Source organism: Dermacentor albipictus, chromosome 1, assembly GCF_038994185.2.
Source record: "Dermacentor albipictus isolate Rhodes 1998 colony chromosome 1, USDA_Dalb.pri_finalv2, whole genome shotgun sequence".
NCBI lineage: Eukaryota > Metazoa > Arthropoda > Arachnida > Ixodida > Ixodidae > Dermacentor > Dermacentor albipictus.
This window is the reverse complement of record NC_091821.1, coordinates 254,321,652-254,344,563: the sequence shown is the minus strand read 5'-3', so window position 1 is coordinate 254,344,563 and position 22,912 is coordinate 254,321,652. Positions and strand designations below refer to the sequence as shown.

At 44.3% G+C, this 22,912-nt stretch overlaps 1 protein-coding gene across 2 annotated transcripts; it reads right to left on the bottom strand.

Annotated features, from left to right (window-relative positions):
- Nucleotides 1–2,197: 2,197 nt before the first annotated feature.
- Nucleotides 2,198–12,530, bottom strand: LOC139054325 (uncharacterized). 2 transcript variants are annotated; one of them, XM_070531167.1, is made up of 10 exons: nt 12,309–12,529; nt 9,876–10,064; nt 9,349–9,516; nt 8,926–9,009; nt 7,994–8,140; nt 7,726–7,806; nt 5,908–6,113; nt 4,529–4,688; nt 3,662–3,784; nt 2,198–2,501 (listed from the first exon to the last, which is right to left on the bottom strand). In XM_070531167.1, the coding sequence occupies exons 1-10, from the start codon at nt 12,331–12,333 to the stop codon at nt 2,488–2,490; spliced, it is 1,197 nt and encodes a 398-aa protein (XP_070387268.1). In that variant the 5' UTR covers nt 12,334–12,529; the 3' UTR covers nt 2,198–2,487. The 2 variants fall into 2 exon arrangements, with proteins under 2 accessions (XP_070387268.1, XP_070387269.1); XM_070531168.1 differs by lacking the exon at nt 3,662–3,784 and having other exon boundaries at nt 12,309–12,530.
- Between the last annotated feature and the right edge of the window lie 10,382 nt (nt 12,531–22,912).

Genomic DNA, 22,912 nt, shown 5'->3' with positions numbered 1-22,912 from the left:
CATAGAGACGCTGGATGAATGCACAATAGACGCATGCCAGCACTGATGCCTCATTGCTGAGCCGTGCTCCCTCAAGGGCTGCAGAAGATATATCGCCAACCTTTCATTTTCACAGATTCGAACCACTTCTCTAATGCGAAAGCATTATCTGCCCCATTACGCAAAAATGTGGTCTCCAATCCACGCTATGTAGGTGGTTGGACAGTGAAGCTATAAACTACAAGTAGCACGAGTACCCATTGCGACATAGGTTGAAATTATTAACGCGGCAACGTTCACGTGTACTTTACCTAATTATTAGCCTAAACGGCCTGCGACTTTGCTTGAGCCACTACTTCGTGCACCTGCAAAGAGTGAAATAAAAGCGAAATTCGTCGCACCTCGTATGTACGCTGCTCTTCAAGAGCCCTCACTACACGCCTTCGGTTTGGATGCCTGTTTTGAGCTTTTCCCTTATTGAAACGTATGCTGTTATATGTGTGTTGTGGTTCCAAAGAATGTATGCACTGTTCACTTCACTTTGCTGAGTGCTTGTATAGCGTCTACCTTACGGGTGTGTGATCTATTCACTGCCATTCATGGAGGAAGCACTCTATGGAGGAAGGCAGAAAAAAAACTGAGGCGACCTGACTGGCCCTGACGTCACTCTTAAGTGCAAACCATGGATGGTGCAACCGGAACTTTGCGCTGCTCCGCCATCATGTCGGGCCAGTTCTCCTCTCTTGTTTACATTTTTCGATACCACGACGCGCTGCGCGCAACCGGGCGGCTCGGTCGCGCGCGCTCAGCAGCAATCCTAAACCAAAGGATGTAATCGCAATTTCTCATCGCATTACCGTTGCTGAAGGAATGTTGAAAGAAGTAATGAAGTTCGCAGACTGGGCCGTGAGGTCGAAGCTGCTGCTTTTACTGGCTTTTATGAGAATAAACTTGCTTTATCAGCCCAGCCAACCGAACTGTTCTCATCAACCGCAAGTATACCAGCCGCTGCCCAGTTCTCACGTGTTTCTTTCTTTTTTGTTAAAGGCCACCTTTATCTCTTTATCGCATCCTTATACTTGCTTTTCTCTGCTTAGACTTCCTGGGACTCTCAGACGGACTTGCGAGCTAGACGTCTGGCGATATGAAAAAAAAAAATCAAAATATACGCATTCTCACTGTACTGCAAGAATGCACTGGAGGCATGTACGACACACCAACCAATTTGCGATACATCTGGAGTTTATAAGCACAAACACGTATTCTCGCTGTGGCTTAATTGAGGAATCGTCATGCTTTATTCAACAAATTTCGGGTGGCCGCGCATCACTACCACAGCACGCCGGCGCGCGGAAGTAGAACATTTCTGACTCCGCGTTTAGATAAATTGACTGCGGCCTGGGGTGCCTTCTTCCCACAGTAAGTGAAGCTTCAAGGAACCATTGTGATAGCTGGCGCACGGTGCAGAACAGCACGCGCGATAGACCCGGCCTACGTGCGACCATATGGAACAGCCGTTTGATGTATTCACAGGCGTACGTTCTGTGGAGCCTTGCTGACTCTTGCAGTGCATCCGCTAACCTTCACTTCCCTGCGCTTCTCGCGCGCACATATAAGATATACGCCTGCGGTATAAATTATTCGTTCCTTAATAAGTCAAAGAAGCAGCTTCTTTCCCAGACAACGCAAAGACATCCTGAGGTTGTCCGCAGGATGTGGAATCGCGGATATTTGAACATCCTCAGGCCATCCTAAAATGTCCTCAACTGATCCTACTTGGATCCATTTGTCCGTCCAAAGAACATACTGTGAACATTCTTTGGACATAATGCCAGGATCATCTCTGGACCATTCCAGTACCTTTCCAGGATGTGCCTATGCACATTTAAATAAGCCGTGAATGTGATTACATACTGGTGCTGTACAATGGAATTACATGTGTAAATGTCACTGCCGACCCAAATCCATTTCTTTCCCCAAATCGCATACTGTGAACATTCTTTTGACATTCTGCCAGGACCATCTCCGGACCACTAAGGCATGTTTCCTGACGTGCTCACGTCCACTTCTAAAGAATCCATGAATGTGATTATATGGTGGTGTTGTACCATGGAATCATTCGTGTAAATATCACTGCTGATCTACTCTTCAAATATCTCGTGTACACATCACAACGCAATGCGTAACATACTTCTTTTTGCAAAAAGAAAGGCTCGCAAAAGCTTAAATATAAAATTTATTATAAAAAACATGAATACATAAGGCATCACTCTTAATGCGCGAAAAAATTGTCTTCCTGCTACAGCAATGCAAAAATGAGTAATAAACTGTAACTGACTAAAAATGACTAGAAAATGAGGAATTAAAATACAATCTTTAAATATTAAAGAACGGAAAAGTAAAAATGAGTATTACAATGACGAAATTATCATTAAAACAGCAAAATGTGGAAAAAAAGTCCTCCGTGCTGTGGTTGAAACATGCTGCACTTCAGTGAGACCTGCGTTGTCACTCCAGCAGCTCTAGAAAAGACACACAATGAATCACAGATTCAGCGTCTCTGACTTACTTTTACAAGAGAAACAAGGGAAGCAAGTGAAAAGACATGCTAGTAACTTAACTTGGCAATGCAAGGTGTACTCTTCAATTAAAAGGGAGATTTCAGAAATTAACTCTCAATGAGGAGGAAGTAAAGGCATATACCTTCGTGAGAGAAGGTAAGGCGTGGAGATACAAAACACAAGAGAACCAGACAACACAAGTGCCGTTTGAGTTTTCTGGTTCTCTTCTTGTGTGTTCATGTGTATGCCTTACCTTCTGTCACAACGAACCCCTACCAAACTAACTAGTTCAACTTTCTGTAGTTCTAAGCATATACCATACTTATTCGATTATAAGGTGAGGGTGCAGTTGGGGCACCCAAGAAAAAAAAACTAGTATGAACAATAATATAAGGTGACATACAGTAGCCGACGAATTATTGAGACCCATCGGCATTCGCTAGAAATACCAAAAAGCCCAGCGCCTCACCTTACTCCTGAGGTGTCGGCGGTGAAAGTTAGCAGAATAAACTGAATGACCAGTTGGGATTATATGCGGATGTTGCCTTATCGTGTAGTATCCTAGCAGTGTGGTGCGTGCTGCCACAGAAGCCACATTTGAAGGAGAAATTCACGTAAACCCACACTTCATCTTCATTATTAAATTTTATTTTCAAATACTAAGTATGGAATGTACGCACAGAATACCATACTGGCTCACCTGCCAAAGCTTATTAGTTGCTACACCTCTCGCTGATGTCTAAAATTAGGATCACCAGAGATGTGGCACCGCTACCGCCATATTGAATAAGTCACTTAATCTATCAGCGTCGCATATAAGGTAAGGGGTAACTTCTAGACTGAGTATTTCAGAAAAAATGCCCTGCCTTCTCCTCGAATAAATACGGCAAGTGGACACTTCATGCAAACAGAAGAGTACCAGCATAAAAAAACCTGTAGCCTGGATGCTTATCCCACTAAATAATGTTAAACTGCCCAACATAATCATGTTTCAGATTGTATTTTTAAGCACTTATCAGATCAGCTGCAGGAAAACCTTTGAATTATATTTAATAGTTAAATGTTATTAGGTGGAAATCTAAATTTAATAATTACGAGAGCCTATCAGAAGAAATACTTACCTGTGACTTTTTCAGACTGTTTGTTATTCTTTCTAAGCTTCTCCCCAGCGTGTCTGAGCCACGTTTTTACAACGTCCTCAACTTCACTTCTTTTTACAGTTTCAAATGTGCACTTAACACTTTCTGCAACAATAAGGAGATGCTCTGTAGTTATCTTGACAGTCAGTCATGGCATAAAAGAGAGCAGGGTCGTAACAGAAAGGGTAACAAAAGATGAGTGGCTTGCAGTTTAGTTTACACAATTTGATGCTGTATATTAGCTGTCAATAAAAAATATTCCAGAATATACATTTAATTCAGTTATGTTACTTATCTGGCCATGATGGGAGGCAAAGGTTTATGAGCAGGCCAGTGATGAAATATTTTATATAGCAAGAGCAAATAGTGTCGGCTTAATAGTGGAGAAAGATTCAAACTTCACAACTTGCATGTTTCAGACATGTGGCTAGAAACCACACATGGCCTTTGAAGGTGTTGTGTGCACCCAGTGTAGCCCTCCCGATTATATTATCAGCCAACAGGTAGCACTTGTTCAATTTATATTACGCATGATGCACCTATGTGGTTCTTCACAGAAAGTGGCTCAATCGTACACATGCTCTCTTTAATGTGAGCTTATTTGGTATTCAGGCAATGTGCACACGCAGTTCTTGTCGAGACAAAATTAAAAAATGATTATGTCAATAGCAGAAGTACTCCTTAAAGGTGTAAGGCGTTGAAGGGCCTTAGAAAACTATCCTGGAGCACCACAGCAACCTGCTGATAGCTACATTATGTGTGTAGTTTAACGCTAGAAGTCCATTTCCCTGCAGGGTGAAGGGGAAGAAACTTGCCAAAAGCAGAAACAGGATACTGAAGTGTACTTACTATATATCAAGTCGCAGGTTGTCAACGACAAGAACTTCTTCTTTCCTTTTTGTCCGAGCCAACTATATTGAACAGCCACTTCCTGGGTCATCAGGGCTTCAAGAATGCGACGCGTAGACAAACTAACATTTCTTCCTCCTAAGGCAGCGAGTTCCCGTACCTGGAATTTACAAGGTTTTATACCATTACAGGAATACCAACATTTCAAAGAACACTAAGCAATTTTTTATAGCAGGTGAATTTTCAAGCCACCCACTGAGTGAAAGCAAGTTTCAGGCTGCAGTGCAAGGTTCAATAAAACATGATTGCAGATTTTAAAGCATAAAGAATCCTAAACAAGATTTACATCTTATACCAAACATGCTACAAGTTTCTAGCATGGCACTATGTTTTCATCGGTGTTTTATACCTCAGAGGTCAGCGCTTCCTCACAAAAAAGTTCAATGCAATTCCAAATGACAGGCAAAGTAGTAGTCTTGTTATATTTCATTTATGCACTTAAGCACTACAATGGCACTGCAAAAACCTTTAACATCATTGCTATACCCTTTTCAGTCTGACTGTCCACACCCATGGACAACTTTCATCCTTCTCATAAATAAACCGGAAGTGACAGGCTAATATATTTGGTGTAATGGAAAACCGAGTGCAGGTGGCAGCATATGTCAAGCGTGTAATCCTTTTGTAGCAACCAGCTTTTCAGACGATTGAAACTTTGTACATTATGTACTGCTCTACCATCAATGACAAAAATTATGAATGTGCAGTACATTTTAAATGCCACTAGATATGTAGTCATGCAAATACATAGTGGCATGTAGAAGCTTTCTAGTGGTAATGCCACTAGAAAACTGTAGAAATGGGCTCATTGTCCACGCACATGAGTTGCTGATATGAGTAATTGCTCACATCATCTGTTCAAGGAAACAACCATTTTCAGGTTTGCAAAAGACCAGTTGACATAAATACTGACTTTGAAAGGTACTGTGTTATGTTGGATCTGAGGAATATACAAGTACACTGTTCACAAAATTAGTGCCTTAAGATATGGCTATTATACATTACATTTTGTTTTTTAGGTGCAAAAAGCCAGGTACATTTCACGCTTGTATATTTTAAATATTTATTCCTCGTGATGTTATGTAATATGTAACCCCCTATGTAATGCCTGTAAAAGGGCCTTTGGGTACATGAAGAAAAAAAAAAACGTTTTTCTACCTGGAATTAAGAACTGCAGCGCACATAAAACCTTCTACATATACAAGCAAGGATACTTGCTTATTTCATATAGAAACCTGGAAAAGTTTACCGTGAGATATGTCAGTCAACCTCACGCTTATCAAATTCGTGTATAACAATACTCCACTAAAAACACTTACCAACTTTGACTTCATTGCATCACTTTCTGAGAGGCCTTGATCAAACAGTTCGAACTCCGTGATGTCACAAAATGGTTTTTCTAACAAATCTGCTTCAGGCTGCAGTTGTTGGTCACAAAGCTTTGCTTTTATTACGTCTAGTTGGCTTCCCAGGTGCTCGACTCTCAAGATTACCGTTTGTAGAAGCCTGATCACCTGCTTAATGCCTGAAATTCACGAAGAAAATGTGTGAGGACACTCTGGCTGTTAATATTCAGTTAATCATGCAGTCAGTTAATATTCATGCAGTTGTCAGGTTTCGTTTGGTTTGTTTAGTGTGATGCAGTCCTTCATTGATAAACAAATAACTAGCTCTTAGCCAACTGTCAAAATCAGTTGACTGGTGTGGAACTTCAGCACAGTATAGTCACCCATCCTTCATTCTTGCCAAGCCCACAAGAGTGGTTGTTTTGCTATTAAAAGAGCATCAATAAAAAAATAGAATTTAATAAGCTTCTTTAGTGCCCCTTTGCTATGTTGAGTTCATTGGTTGGGCTCTGGGAACCCAAAAACATTGCTTTGCCAAGCATTCTGTCCACTTTTAGTCAAAACCCGCACAGTGGTGGCACTACATCTATAAGCTATGCGAAAAACAGTGTCAAAAGGTAGCACAGGCAAGTTTTTTTCATAGGAAAATCCGATTAAATTTGCCAAACCATTTTCCTTACTGAAATGCAGCAAATATTTCAATCAGGAATTGCCGTGCTACCAATTATAATGGCAGCATATGTAAAAAGAGGTGGTACTGTATTGTTAAAGTCGCAGTGCCAATCATGTTTCGTGTTAACATCATGAAAAATGAGGAAAGGCTCTGATGTTGCATCGGTGTCACACGGCCACTTTTTATTATGACTTGAGCCCGATCCTGATAGAAATTCTCAACCACAATTGACTCCCTCCTGCAATATTGCAGGAAGGAGCCAATCACAAGAGCCAATCACAACCAAGAAATTCGGTAATGATGGAAAGTGTGCTGTGCAACACTACCATTACTGCACACAATGCAGTCCAAAACATTTCTGGTTATTGAACAGCTCCTCCGCCCAAAGTAAACCAAAAGGGAGCAAACTTCCTGCTTGGGCATCTGGTCTACATTGCGACTTTATCGCATCAAACAAAATATGTTGACGTTCATACACTAGTCAATAAGCAGCAGTCAACAAGTTAACGGAGTACACAAATGGTGCTCTAGGCCATAGTAACATTAATCCGAGCCCCAAAGAGCAACTAGCTCCCTTAAGAGGAAGCTTAGCTCGAAGGCTCCTATCTAAATACCTGGGAAAGGAGAAATCGATTTTCTCGGAAACCACTGCACCATATTTGATGAGGTTTGTTACATCGAAAAGAAAAAGGATCTAGTGACTGTTGCAAATTTTTGTTTGTTGTCAATTTGTTAAATAAAAATTGGCAAAAAACGCAAATTCTCAGAAATGAAACTATGATGTTTTTTGTAACTCAGAAATAAAAAATGATATCACAGTTCTGTTTATTAAACCTAATAGTCCGTCTAAAGTGGACAAAATTTCTAAGCAACAAATTCATATATTTACACATGGAAAGCAATGATGAACATCTAGAAAAATAATCTATTGATGTACCTCAAGTTTCCTTAAAGGTTGTGCAGGGCCTTCCTAGAGCATCTAAACCATGGTTTGCATCACTGTCTTGCTTACAATTTGCTCCGTTCACTCTGAATGCATGACTCTAGACAACTTGGAAGATTACTCAATCCTCTAACACATGAAACCTCTGGCTTAATATGAATTCTTAAATGCTTACCATCATCTGAAATAGGTGCAACAGACTGACTTGAATGCCACTTCTCATTGTTGCACTGTGTATTTCCCATTTGGCTTGCTCCTTCGCACGAAAAAAAAAAAAAGAAAAATACATAATCATGTTCACCAGCAGGCCTTTAAGGTGTGTTACTGCTGAGTAGTGCTTGTGAAAGGAAGCCAGGTGTGTTACAAGACAACGTTTTACACATTTTGGCTACAACTTCAAGAGGTTCTGTAAGAAAGAAAACAGACAATGCTAGATTACATACTTTTCATCAAAGAGTGAGCTGTGGACGATCTTTTAATGCCTGATGATTCTTGCATTGCATCTTGTTCACCTCCAGACTCAGCCTCACCCTCAGATTCTGAAGTCTCGCTAGCACACATTTGTGCACATTGCACTGCGCCTTGATCACCTAAAAAAAGGAGAGGAAACAAACCGACTCATGTGAATGACTGACAAGCATCAAATAATGTAGCAAGCAAATCATAAGGAAAATCAGTAAAGATAACTTATTCGACCATCATCAAGAAAGTACACAAAGTACAAGAGCTTGTGTCTAAGACTAAAAAAAATGTAACTGGGGTTTTGCATGCCACATCTGTGACGTGGTTTTGGAGCACACCGTAGCGAGGGATTCCACGTTAATGTTGACAACATGGTGCTCTTATGATGCACCAGAAAGCCACCGAAGCCAGGGTGAAACCTGTGACCTCGTGCTGAGCAGCACAATGCTACAGCCACTGAGCTACCATGACGGGTTGTCTCTAACACTGACTGATAGGTTTTAGTGTTCTAAAGAAACTGGAAGTGCCAAAGCAAAGGGCTCTTGTAAACCAAAAAAAAGTCAGTGTCCAGAAATAAGACACTGGTTGACAATCCTCAGTCAATCTTGTCTCAATTTTACTTTGTACATCAAAATGCACGCCCGTTAAAATGCCATTAGAAACTGCTTTATGTTCCACTTTTGCAACAGCTTCAGGTACAAGCCATAGTGGAAACATGCCCTGTCAATTATTTATATGCTCCATCCTATGCTGACTGTTTTTCTATAACATGCTATGCTACCAGTAGATTTGTAAAAATTATTGTGCCATTGCCAGACATCATCTTGGAGCAGTTCCTTCTCAATATTCAATTTTTTGCAATGACAGCATTCTTAACATGCATTCCTTATATTATCAAAAGGCACAGACTTACTGCAAACATTGGGATCATTAGCCCTAGATGTTGATGCAAGTGATGACTGCTTGTGAATGCGTCTCCCATCCCTCTTCTGTGCTTCTAAAATTGAAAAAACGACATTGAAAGGATTCGAGAAACAAGCTACAATTCCTTAGTGTACCAACCACATGCAATGTGATTTCAAAGCTCAGATGTCGCCAGTTTCTAGTGAAAGCAGAGAGCTTCATTTTACAGAGCTGTATAAAAATTTACAATGTCGAGGTGAATTTGTAAAATGGCAGGTCACTACCCACCTGCCAGGGAAACCCACATATGTTTTCTTTGAAGGTGCAGGCCTACTTAGCATATTAATGGGAAAAATTATGTGGCATAGAAAAATTAATACGAGGAATATAGTGAACAAAGCTTGCTAGTGTGAAAAACAAATAGTAAACATACTTTTCATCATAGAGGGCGGTGGAAGTGGTAGTCGCTGCACACTTTCCGGACTTGAGCTAAGGGCTCTTCGTTGCTTTTTTCTTTTGCCCCGTCCCAGGTCCACTTCACTCCCCAAGTCTGACCCATCTTCAGCTTGCTTGAGCTTTTGTCGCGCTGCATCATATGTTCCTACGGAAAGAGAAAAATAATAATGAGCATAAATTCAAGCATTGCCCCAATTCTTCAACTGAATGTAATTTTAGATAAGTTTTCTAATAATGTTACGAGATCTAGAGTTACCATGCAACCTTAAACAAATTGTTGCGCCAGTGCGTATATGAGCTTTCATTTCTGAATGAAAAAGTGATTGTCACCTAGTAAGCATGTAAAATCTACAGTTGTGCCACCAAAGAAGATCTTTCTAAAGCTACTTTTTAGTTAAGAGATGTGTGCACACACTGCAATTTCAAGTACATTGCCAAAATGAACATGATTACTATGTTATGAGACATGCTACAAAAGAATTAGAAGAGAAATATAAAACTTACTGAATGTGCCTATGGGCACACATGGCACGACTTGCCAGTTGGAGGATGGAGAGGCTCCACATTTTGCTAAATACGAAACATTCTTGGAATCCTGTGGCCACAAGCAGACATCGCCATGCAGCCACTTGGTATGTACAAGAGCCACAGAGTTGCCTTCCTCTGGAAACTTGACGACTGCATATTGATCACCTTAAAGAAAAACAATATACGTATTGTACAATCCTACATACAGGAGTTTCTTCATCATTTACATCTTCAGATGCACAAGAGGAAATACAACCAGCTTCTTTTTGAATGGAACTCGCATGCATTTTTCCGAGACCCATGTCAGAGGCCAACACCGCAGCAAGGAAGGCTTGGACACAATCAATATTCCCAGTGCTGATGAGGGACAGGGTGTCAAATATACGTCATCTTTCTTCAGGAACTTCCTTCCAATTATGTATGGCATACCTTGTGCATTATGGGCAAAGTTCTCCACCACAACTACACTTCCATCAAGGAGCTTGCAGCAGTTATTCCTCCTACTAGTGTCTAAGACAATTCCTTCCGGAAACGTCACTTTTTTGAACTGTGGCCCTTGGCAAAGAGGCACAAGAGGCCCATCTTGATGTTGTACAGTGAGCAGAGGGGAACTGCTTACAGTCATTTTTTTTCTGCACTGAAGCTTCTTTGTTTCAGCAATTCTGTTTGACAGTTGCTCCAGTGGGTGCTGCGGCTTTCTCAGAAGCTTCTTGATGGTGCCCATGTGGCTCTCAAATGGAAATGCACTCCATGAGTCCAGTGGCCCCAAATGTCTTACATCATCTGCAAGGTGGCATAGCCCATGTACATTATGGGATACACGGTGCTGCCCATATATTTCTGCAAAGCCTCTCACAAATAACTTCAAAAGCTCCTCAGCATAGTCAAGCTCGGCAGCTACTGCGCTTTGTGATGCAAGTATGGTTATTGCTACATGAAGACACAGAAAGTTTTCATACATCCCTTGTGGCACTACAGAAAACAACACCAGTGGCCCACTATAGAACAAAAAAAACCTGAATTCTGTTGCTTTCCAGCGATCTATGTCATGTAGACCTCTTGGACGTCGATTGAAGTCAGATGGTACAAAAAGAGAAAGCTCTGTTTGCTTGGCTGAAATGCGATTTTGTGCAGAAGCCCCTTGTCTAATCTGCTTGGGACCTCGAAACCACAACAGAAGCAGTTTTCGCATGACTCCTAGACACACAAGATGCATATAATCCAGTGGCACGTCTTTGACCAAGTCAAGTGGCAACTCCTCAAGAACTGTATTGCCAACATGGTGTTGCTCTTGAAATTGGCCTCGAAATGTGGTGTTAGTGCGCAGATTCCCACTTTTTGCCGGAAAGCATACTCTCCCTTCACTGTAGAGGCCTTTCACAGTGCATTTTGTACAGCTGTAGTACCCAGTGTGGTTTCTTACACTCAGGATAAATGCTCGTGCAGGTGCATCGCAGATGATGGCATTTATTCTGATAGGTATAACCTGTGCACCAAAACAGATGCCAGAGCTAATGATTTCCTTAACTTCATCAACAAACTGACGGAGAAACTCATTTGCATCATCTGGTTTTTTTTCGCCAAAGAAGACACCCACAACAAAAGGGTCATGAGATTCGATTTTCTTTACATGACAAAGTATTGTCCAAAATTGTTTTCTCGAGCTCTTTGCCAGAGGGAGCCCATCAACGTGAAAATTGAGAGCAAGCTCCAATGGTACATCCTTTGCTATATCTAGCAGTTCACGAAGAGGTTGCATGATACCAAAGTGGCAGTACCGCCCTCCAGCTATGTTGACTATGTTTAATGACTTTCTGGGCGTTTCTAGCAGCGTTCTTGCTGATCGTGGAAGACAAGAAAAACATTCATGACCACGCAAGATTCTCAAAAGGGCAGTAACTGAGCTGTGGGAACAGCCGTACTGAATGGCCCATGCTTGTAATTGGTCGCTTAACGGCGCCACATCGTCTACCTCAGGTTGCTCTTTTTGATGCACATTCGTTTGCTTCATTTGCTCCTGTAGGCACTCAGAGTCCGAACTACTGCTGCAGAACACGGCGTCCTGCTCGATGCTGGGCCGCTCACGTTGGTCGGATTCCGATGCAACATCGCTGAACAATGGGCTCCCACTAGCAGCGTCAAGTTGATTGCGCCAAGTGCTCTCTCCAGAGCCAGATGGGTGCACATTATTCTGCTCGCTATTAGTTCCAGTTTGCGATGGATTTAGGATCATAAAGAATTCATCTACTCTTCGGTTCCTCAAGCGGCGAAACCATCGGTCACTCGCCGACATGGTGCACAAGGGTACAGTACTTGGCGCTAAGCGTGAACAAGTAGTCGTCTCTAGAATACCGCAACAAACTACTCCACTTAAGGTTTTTATTTCACTAACAAATAAAATGCACTCACCTCCTTTTTCCGATTCCGAGGGCATGCCTCCGAGGAACAAAATACCACAACGGAGGTCGCTGCAAACTCTGCTGCGGTAAATCCAGAAAACGCGCGAAACGCTGACGGCTGACTCGCCTTCTGCTTGAACGTGACTTGACTTTGTTGCATGCACAACGTTGCCAGCATTAGCCAATCTCAAAGGCCTTGTTTTTATGCGCAACAAGTGCCGGAACCCTCCGAGATTCCCTTTTGTTGAGAGCCTGCACTAGTCTGCGCCATGTGTACCGGTTCTTCGTGCAAGCAAGCCCCTGAAGCACAGCCTAGAAAAATATGAGAAAAAGGATGTTTGGGAGCGAAAAAACGTAAGAGAAACTCCCCTGAGAAATTATTGCACAGTAAGTAATCATTGTATGGTATATATAACTTTAAAAAAAAAAACAGCAGTTGGCAACGAACACACGTACGGCTCGCGCGGGGTTGTGTTACTCCGCCTGCCAATGTCACCTTTTCAAAATAGCGTCGTGCTTAATACCTCCAGAGCGTCTGCTGTTCTTGAAGAGGCTTTTCATCGGAGGAAGCGATAAGGTGTGCAACAGAAATGAACAAAGTATATGAAGTCTGAGCATTTCAATCCTCAAAAGTCTGCGGTACAGTTCATTTTACTGCTGACCCCGTTTTACTCATGAGATTTCACTGCCGACTTAAACTTGACAATAAATAGTTGCTGCGAAGCATGCGTTTTATTTCAGCTCAATAAAAAATTTGGTTTTCACCATTCCACTATAGCATACGAGTGAAAACGTCCAAAATTACGCGCTTATAATTTAGTTTTTTTGATTACCATCTCATTTAGGTAACAGGGAAAGTTTGAAGTACGAACTATTTGCAGCCTCGTGGGGGAACAGTGGCTAGCGGTTATGAAGGCGTGGGATCAGTCTTTTTCTGGGGCGTCCAATCAAGCTTAATTGCTACCTACATTTTAGTATAAGTTTCAGCATTCTTGCCTTGGAAATTTGCATAGGTTTAAGCCTGCTGCAGCTAAACTGTGGGTTTTCGAGGTATTGCACTACCACCGAAATCGGCCACTCACCTCCGCTGCCTTGGTCGGCCTGGTATTGCGCTAACACCGGGTTCAGCCCACGTATGGCGCGTTACGTTACCCCATGTATTCCTACGGAGCGCGTAGATATGTGTTAAAGACGAACGGATAGGCAGATTTCAGGGGAAGCTTAGCCGAAGAATGCCTACAGCATCAAAAGAGAGGTGCAGTTCGCCATTTTCCACACAGCGACCAAGCAGCAAGGGCGGATGGATGTTCCACCTGCACCTGCCTAGCGCACGTCTAGAGGCTACAGACACCATCTATATCAAATATACGCTTATATATATATATATATATATATATATATATATATATATATATATATATATATATATATATATATATATATATATATATATATATATATATATATTATTATTAATTAAAGATTTATTCAATTGCCTTATTCTTAATTCCAAGACAGATTTATGCCGGCATGCACATTTCATGGCATAGACACGATGGTTAGCATACATATCGTTCGTTGCCGCAGGCACGTGAACTTCTGTCACTATCACTAATTGACAATGAATATGCTATATATATATATATTTCATTTATAATTTTCTGGTTAATAATGTAGGCTCTTTTCAGGACTTCCAGAGGACGTCCTATCACGCACATTTTCGGGATAAAAATGTAGGCTCCTTTCAGGACTTCCAGAGGACGTCCTATCTCGCACATTTTCGGGATAAAAATGTAGGCTCTTTTCGGGACTTCCTGAGGATGTTCTATAAGGTACATTTTCTGGAACAAGATACCAGGTCGTGCTAGGGATGTCCTCAGTTCGTCCGCTACGGGATGAGGACATTTTGACCATTTGAGGACATCCTGAGGATGTTTTGTGTTGTCTGGGTTCCTATATTCCCGGATGAAGCGTGTAAAGCTCTATCAGCACGTGTGTGTATGACGCTCGAACGCGCTCCACTTGAAAGAGTTCGTGCTGTAGCGAGTACTGCGAGAAACAAGCAACAGTTGACCAACATATGTTTTAATATGCACAAAAGCAAGTTGTATACTGAACACGAATTTTCTAAAACCAGGACTATGCATCCTTACATAGCGTACGTTCTACGTGCCGCAAATGCACCATGCGCTGTGAAAAGCAGGAATCGCTGACCTGCAAGGCGATCATGTACAGATTCTGAAAGGCATCGGTTTCGGCCTGCGATGGCACGTTAGCATATGATTCTGCCGCAGAGCCAATAGGGCAAAATTTTCCACGGATACTCCTTCGTCCGTTGTCATTACCGTACATTAAGTACAGCGTTGCATGCGCGTCCATTGCACGAGTTTTAGTTCCTCCTGTCCCATCTGGCCACAGCAACATCCGGGAGAGCACGGTCCATGCAGATAACACAGCGCAACAAAACACGGAGACTAACGCAAATTAACCTGTCCACACGACGCCTTTGCCACGGTGCGAAACATACGAAGCAACACGTGTGAGCGCGCACAACCATAAAAAAAGCCGCAATTGTGGCCCGAGAACATGGCCGATACAGCAAAAGAAAAAAGAAGCATAAAAAGCAGAAACTAGCACGCCACTTCCTCCTGTAAGGTTTTAGACGTTGTTGAAGGGAGGAACTTGCCCTCATCGAGAACTAGGAGTACGGGATTTATTTACAATACTTACATGAGATACATTTCAACAATCTAACATGACTCCCAAATGGAGCACGAAAGACAAAGCACACAGCACAAAGCACACCGTGCGGGGAGAGTCCTCGTAGACATGGGTTGTCACGCTTGACCCCAGCCGGCGCGTCTTGATTGCAGAGCGGACTCCTCAGGTAGCCGCCGCGACTGTCAGCAGACTGTGACGAATTCTGGGGCCCGTGAAAACGCAGCGCAAAACACCCTTTTCCAGGAGTCATCTTACTCCAAGTAGACCGCGAAGGCGACAGCGAATCAAATAACAATTTACTCGGTCCGCCGAACGTGGCTAGACTTGCTGGCGCCGTTAACTGTCCGAAGGAGGTGCATGGTTGATTAACTTTGCTGTGATCGCCAGTTCTCCGAAGGAAGCGCATTGTTGGCTCTCCAAAGCGACTTGTCGCAGCGGGCCGGGAAGGGTTCGAAGATCACTACCCCCGCAGGAAGATCGAAACAGCTGCGGCGGGCTGGGAAAGGTTGACAGGTCAGTACCCCTGCAGGCCGATCGTAACAGCTCCTCCATGGCCCGGAAAATCTCGACTGGCCAGCGCTGATAACCGCTGGGCAGGAAGAGAATGGCTGGCGAGCAAGAATATGGCTTTGCTCTCTGAATTTGCCACTGCGCACTTGAAATGCCTTAAACCATCTCACAACCGGCACCTGCAGAAGAGTCGATCCCGGCAACACAATACCACTCAGCGTGAAAATTCCCAGAATCAGCTGTTAACCCACCAGGCTCAATTCCTATCGAAATTTCAATGTAAGCCGCTGAACTGGGAACCCCAAATTTTGACCCCCAAATTTTGTGCCGTCAAAGCGAGCGTTCACGTCCCCCCTGAGTTTAACCAGACCCGACCGTTGCGCTGCAAGAGCAAAGGTTTCGCAGAACTAAACCGAAGGCTATCAACCACCAATACCCGAACATAACTTAAGCAGTCTAACTTCACGAACAGCCTGTTCTTACCCTATCGCAGTGGCGCACTTATCGCACGTACTGATGCCACTGAACAGTCTGGTCAACTCCACAAGTACGTAATCACAATCGCGCTAACTTTGTGGTCCCTATTCAGAACGCGTACTTGCGTCGTACGCAAACGTTTCATGACGCTTACTCACGTTTTTTTCCTCTAGTCCATACAGGACACGTACCTTAAACGAGAAACTAAGCTTGCGTAACTTACGGACTCCGCAGAACCCTAGTAAAATATTCATTGGCTGGTGCTACACAAGCATGAAAATATGCCATGCCTTTTTTTTATGTGCTCTTTGCCGTTCGGTTTCCATTCGAGTGAACTTTCTTTATTATCATCATCGGTGTTACAGTGCATAAGCAAAAGACTGTTGGACCCAACAGGCGCAGGCTATTGGATGGGTCCAGATGCGAAATATAATAGACATTCGGTACAACCATAGGGGGATCAATACAGAGGATGAATGCAACACGTCAGCACATTAGAAACAGAAAACATTTTTTTACAGCATGCATAAAAATTATCACGTTACATGAATTATCAAACCGCAAAGAACAGAACACCAAGCAAAAATACAGGCACCAAATCAGTGGTTTATAGCTAATAAATATGATTTTAGTGCTTTGCCGAAATTATTATTTTTATTTTGGAGGGTATGTTGTTCCATGTAACCAAAGGCTATTAGTGGACACAAGATATTGGTGAAGAAGAAATTGAAGTCGCCCATGAGAAAGTTCCTTCGGCAGTTCTGGACGACAGAAGAACTTCAGTTTGGCCTAGTTGGTATTTACTGCAAATCATATTGACCGCAAAAAAGACGGGGACATAGGAAGAAAACACATAAACTGCACAGGCGGTTGTGGCGGTTGTGGTAAGAACCACACCAAGCCGTATGCCAAATGCAATGTAGGAGTTGTGTATGAAATCCCCCTGGCCTGTGGCAAGTCCTACATAGGGCAGACTGGACGGTGCCTAAATGATCGAGCCAGGGAGCATGAGCAAAAGTTAAAGAAAGATGAGTTGGCGCACTTACCTGCGCACTGCAATGCCTGTCGCTGTGCACCTCTTTTTGAGGAGATAAAGATTCTGGGCAGAAGCCATGACCAGACTGCACGTGAACTGATGGAGGCTTACCATATAAATAAGAAAGGCGAAGATTGTGTTAGCGATACCTCCATTAGGTTGTTTCAAGCGGAAATAGATTTTTTTGATAATTGGTTGCCACGCTAAGCTGATGTGCATTCTTGTTTGCTGCGATCTGCGCATGTTCCTTTTGCCTATGTCTGGACGACAGAGTTGAGATAGGTGAAATCCAGAACTATATGATGGGCGCGCTTACTGCAACAATTACTCAGAAGCATAATCTTAGTTCGTGGACATGTACTGCATGTTGGCAAAGGGTCCATGATAACGCCATTGGGTGTGACGCGTGCCTGAAGTGGCTGCACTTTAAATATGCGTCTGTCACATCTACGCCAAAAAGTAAGGTATGGTTTAGTCAGAATTTTCACGTGTGAAATTTTTGAAAATATGCAAAGTTTACAAGATATCCAAACTAATATGGGCGTGTTCAGATTACGGCAATCAAGGTCCCGTGACCATTTCCTGTTTTCAATAAAATTTTTATATGTGATGGGCAAATATGATGACACAAACAAATAACCGTTAGCTCTGCATGAAACACTAGTTTTCTTGGGAAAAAGATTTATATGACAAGAAGTGGAGAATGCTATTTTTTGCGATTTGCAAAGTTCCAAGTCTGGGGCCCTCCAGCATGCACAATTTTTTTTTGTCGTGCTTGAGTATTTTCTCATATAAGCAGTGGCGTAGCAACAGGGGGGGCCGGGGGGCCGTGGGCCCCGGGTGCACGGGGCCAGAAGGGGGGGGGGGGGTGTCATATACGCCTGAAGACACCCGAAAATTGTCGATATCCTCGCCTTCCTAGACTACACCCGGGGGGGGGGGGGGGTGACAGAAGAGCAAAGGGCCCCGGGTGTCAGACGACCTAGCTACGCCACTGCATATAAGCCTAACAACTTGTACTGTTTCAAACACTAAGTAACATTTCTTTTGCTGTCTTTTCTCCACGAGATACGCACTACGAAAAAGCCACTTTTCAACCAAACCTTCAAACAAGATGTATCGAGAATTGATCACTGATCGCTGAGAAAACATTCGTGCACAAGAAAACTGTATCGTGCATGCAGGAGGCCCCCAAACATGGAACTTACCGAAATCGCAAAAACGGTATTGTCCGTGGTATTAGGTTTGTTCGATTCAGAAAAAAGGTGCACGGCACCACAAACGAAAAGGTGCAGGGGGTGCCGGGCTGCATCCACTCGCTGCAAGGTTCAAGGGTGCAGTGCACCACGGCGGCACCTTGCCTTGCACCCCGTTCAATCGAGCACGGGGGTGCAGGGTGCGCTGCTGCACCTCGGGGAACCGAGGGTCTAGGTGCAGTGCACCGTGAATAGGTGCACAAGGTGCAGAGAAACTTGGCTGAATCGAATAGACCTATTGTCCATCTTTTGTCACATACGATCATGGTCATGGGACCTCGATTACCGTTTTTATTTCAACATGTCCATATATGTGTTCATATTTTTGTCACATGTCTCATTATCATATGTAACTGTGGTTAAAGAGCCGGGCCCCCGTCTCTGTAGTGTAGATGTTCAAGTACCGGGCCCCGTCACTGTAGTCACTACCTATATATATGCTTAGCATAGTGGAGCGGACAGATGGGTGGATGTTATGAGCGTCCCCTTTGGAACGGGGCGGTGGGTTGCGCCACCAAGCTCTTGCTATTATACTGCCTAATGTCCTACCTAGGTTAAACAATAATAATAAAAAAAAACTGAACTTCCACAACCGAATTTTCTTATCCCCTATTGCGAACTGTGCTTTTGTACGTCTCCGTTTGTTGTAATTTTCCTAGTTTTCTTCCACCAATCCTCCAATCACCTCTTACTAATCCCTATTGCGGACATGTTTACTTTTCCACTGCTCTCGCTGAACCCAAGGGTTTCAAGGAGGCCAGTGGTGCCTAAATCGACCGCTGGGCAGATATCTTTACATTCTAATAAAATATGCTCCATCGTTTCCCTAGCTTTACCGCAGCAAGCACATGCTTCTTCTTCGTTCTTATATCTCGCTTTATAGGTGCGTGTTCTAAGGCATCCCGATCTCGCTTTGAAAAGTAATGAGCGTCCCTTTGAGTTATCATAAATTGTTTCTTTCCTGATTTCGTTTTTTCCTCTTAAGTAGTTACTCATGGCAGGTTTCTTTTCCATTGTCGCCACCCATGAGATTATTTCGGCCTCTCTGACTTTCCACTTGACGTTTTTTGTTGCTGTGCTGCCCACCCTACAAGCCGCCTACTTGCTGGTAAGCTTCCTAATTCTTTTCCTCCACTGTGAATCAATGTTTTTTCTTTACAGATACCTCAACACTCACCCAGCCCATTTACTTTCTTCCATATTCCTCAGTCGTTCTTCATACTCAATTTTACTGCGAGCTTACCTCACTTCAAAACTAGTGCAGCCCATATCACCCTGCACAGCTTCATTTGTAGTCTTCCAGTGAGCGCCCAATGCAAAGCGTCCCACTTACCTTTGGTTCCCATCGAGTCCTGATTAATTGTACCCCGGATTTAAAGCAAACAACCGCATTTCCAAACACAAGCCCTGGAACCATTACACCTTTCCACATACCCCGGAACACCTCGTATCTATCGTATCCCCATAGCGCTCTGTGCTTCATTATGGCTGCCATTTCTCTTCCTCTTCACTGTTATTGTTTTTTCCTGTGTTTCCATATACCTGTTGCCTTCGTTTATCCATATACCAAGGTATTTGTATTCTGTTACCCGAGGTATTTCCTGGCCCTGCATTGACACTGGAGGTCTGTTCACTGTTTTCATTGAATACCATAAGACGTGATTTCTTTATAGCACCTTCCTGTGCACAGCTTTTAGTCAGACGTCGCATATAACTTTGCCTGCTAGCAAGCAACACAATGTCGCCCGCATAACAAACCTGGGAGCTGCTGTTCTACCATGCAAGTACATCATAAACAACAGGGGGGATAAAGGGCACCCTTGTCTTAGTCCTTTGGTGACATAACTTTCTCCTCACTCTTCATTCCTTCCCATTCAACGCAAACGGTATTTCTAGGGTAAACCTCCCTCAAAAGCTGTATACAGTCGTTGCCTAAGCATTCTCCTTCCAGGATATCCCACAAAATGTTGCAGTTCACGTTGTCAAAGGCTCTGGTAATGCCTAAAAGCCACGTACATAACGGTCTCTTTTCTTCTCTGGATGTTTAAATACAGCTGAGGAAGAACAAATAAGTTATCATCAGTCGCGTACCGATTTTGGAGCCATTCCGAAGTTCTACTAATGCGCAGTTACGTTCGGCCCATGCTTGCAGTTTTACAACCAAGCTGTTTACCTCTAGCCTCTAGCAATGGAGATGTGCAGGGGAGAGTGTGGCGACAGCACTGCAGCAATGGAGACGGGTAGGGGGAGAGGAGTGTAGCGACGACGTACGCTGCAGCAGTCGAGATGGGTAGGAGAGAGGGAATGAATGTGGCGACAGCACTGCAGCAATGGAGACGGGTAGGGGAGAGAGGAGTGTGGCAACGACGTTCAGCAATCGAGACGGGTAGGAGAGAGGGGGAAAGAGAGTGGCTACCACGCTCACCAATCCAGACGGGTAGGAGAGAGGGAAAGTGTGTGGCGACATCGCTGCAGCAATAGGGACTGGTAGGGGGAGAGGCGGAAAGAGTGTGGCGATGGGGCCTGTGCACGTGTGCCAATCTTTCTCTTCTAAAGAACCACTTCTCTCTGTGCATGTGACCTGCGCGTCTGATGCATGGAATGTGCGGTGACCGGGGCGGCGCTTTTGTCGGCGCAGTGCTAAAGCCCCTCAATTTTTCAAAAGTAGCGCCATTCTTAGATCTTTCCGACACCCCGCTCACCCTGGCGCGTCCTCCTCTACGCCTCTTGTCTCCCCAGCCTCCTCCGCTCCCCCATTGGCCAATCTATGTCACGTGGAAGCAGGCGCCGCGCTTTTGTATATTTTTTTTATGCGAAGCATATTACGAGGGCTCAACCCAGCTCCTCAGGCGCGGCGGTGACCATGAAATCACGTGACACCGTGACGTCACGACAGAGGAGAAGTGGCTTTGGCTCAACTCTTGCAAGACGGGCTGGGTGGGAATCGAACCAGGGTCTCCGGAGTGTGGGACGGAGACGCTACCACTGAGCCACGAGTACAACGCTTCAAAGCGGTACAAAAGCGCCTCTAGTGAATGCGGTGTTGCCTTAGAAACGCGCTGTTTCTAAGGCGTGCGTCTCTTGCTCAGGCGCACATTTCGTTGCCGCGCCGAACGCTGCTTTGCTCGACGCTCACCGCGTCCAATGCGGGGCGCGTAGTCGCTGCCCTGTAGCCCATTGTCTTACACCCCTTGGCGGGTCGACGGGAACGCTGTCGCGTTCCACTCTTGAAGGCGAAGAAGTAATGCATGAGTTGTTTCTTCGTCTAGCCGAACCAAATATAGCCAAGCAACAGCAGTTCACCAGGCTAAACAGTGGTTCAACAACTAAAATAAAGGCTAGTATGCTTCGCATCCTGGGCTTAACCTTACCTAAGCCACAGCCATTTTTTCTTTCTAGCGCGCGCCGACCTCCATTATTGGGCCTGCGCGACGAAAGTACGGCAGGCGGACTGACGGAGTGCGTTAGCGTAATAGAATGCGCAGGGCCGAGAACAACATAATTGCGATGCCATGTTGCTGCGCCTTCGGTTGCCGCAACAGACACAGCGAGGGCAAAAAGTTTTTTGCTTTGCCGTCCGGCGGGCGCAACGCAAAAAAATGGCTGTGGCTTAGGTAAGGTTAAGCCCAGGATGCGAAGCATACTAGCCTTTATTTTAGTTGTTGAACCACTGTTTAGCCTGGTGAACTGCTGTTGCTTGGCTATATTTGGTTCGGCTAGACGAAGAAACAACTCATGCATTACTTCTTCGCCTTCAAGAGTGGAACGCGACAGCGTTCCCGTCGACCCGCCAAGGGGTGTAAGACAATGGGCTACAGGGCAGCGACTACGCGCCCCGCATTGGACGCGGTGAGCGTCGAGCAAAGCAGCGTTCGGCGCGGCAACGAAATGTGCGCCTGAGCAAGAGACGCACGCCTTAGAAACAGCGCGTTTCTAAGGCAACACCGCATTCACTAGAGGCGCTTTTGTACCGCTTTGAAGCGTTGTACTCGTGGCTCAGTGGTAGCGTCTCCGTCCCACACTCCGGAGACCCTGGTTCGATTCCCACCCAGCCCGTCTTGCAAGAGTTGAGCCAAAGCCACTTCTCCTCTGTCGTGACGTCACGGTGTCACGTGATTTCATGGTCACCGCCGCGCCTGAGGAGCTGGGTTGAGCCCTCGTAATATGCTTCGCATAAAAGAAGTGTGGAGTCGCAGGATCGGGCGGGCTGACTTCGAGGAAGTGGCAAAGAACGCACGGCTTAGTGAAGTAAGGGCCACGGCTACTCACAACCTCTTATTTTGAGCCTAGTTCACGCCTTCCGCTTCGAAAACGTGTGTGTTCATGCTCTGCGTGGCTTTTAGCGCGTTGTTTGACTTTTTTTTTCGAATGTGCTCTCTTTGTTTCATTTAGTTTCGTCTTGCGGTGAAATGCACGCATCTGCAGCTGGCCTGTGACATAAAAGCGACATTATTCAGGATGTGTTTTGAGCTCCACCAGAAGTTAGCACATTCTCGACGCTTTTGCAAGGCTCACTATGACTTACGATGCAGTCTTAGCTTCGAATGTACGCCGGCATGTATTGATTTGGTTTGTGGTGATTAACGTTTTTAACGTTCCGAAGCAACTAAAGCT

What these genes read in the sequence shown, in the direction of transcription:
- LOC139054325 (XM_070531167.1), bottom strand. Translation starts at nt 12,333, where the DNA reads ATGCCCTCGGAATCGGAAAAAGGAG. An exon ending in ACCGCCCTCTATGATGAAAA is followed by an intron (nt 9,010 to 9,348) that starts GTATGTTTACTA and finishes TTTCAATTTTAG; the next exon opens with AAGCACAGAAGAGGGATGGG. An exon ending in TAATGATCCCAATGTTTGCA is followed by an intron (nt 8,141 to 8,925) that starts GTAAGTCTGTGC and finishes TCCTTTTTTTAG; the next exon opens with GTGATCAAGGCGCAGTGCAA.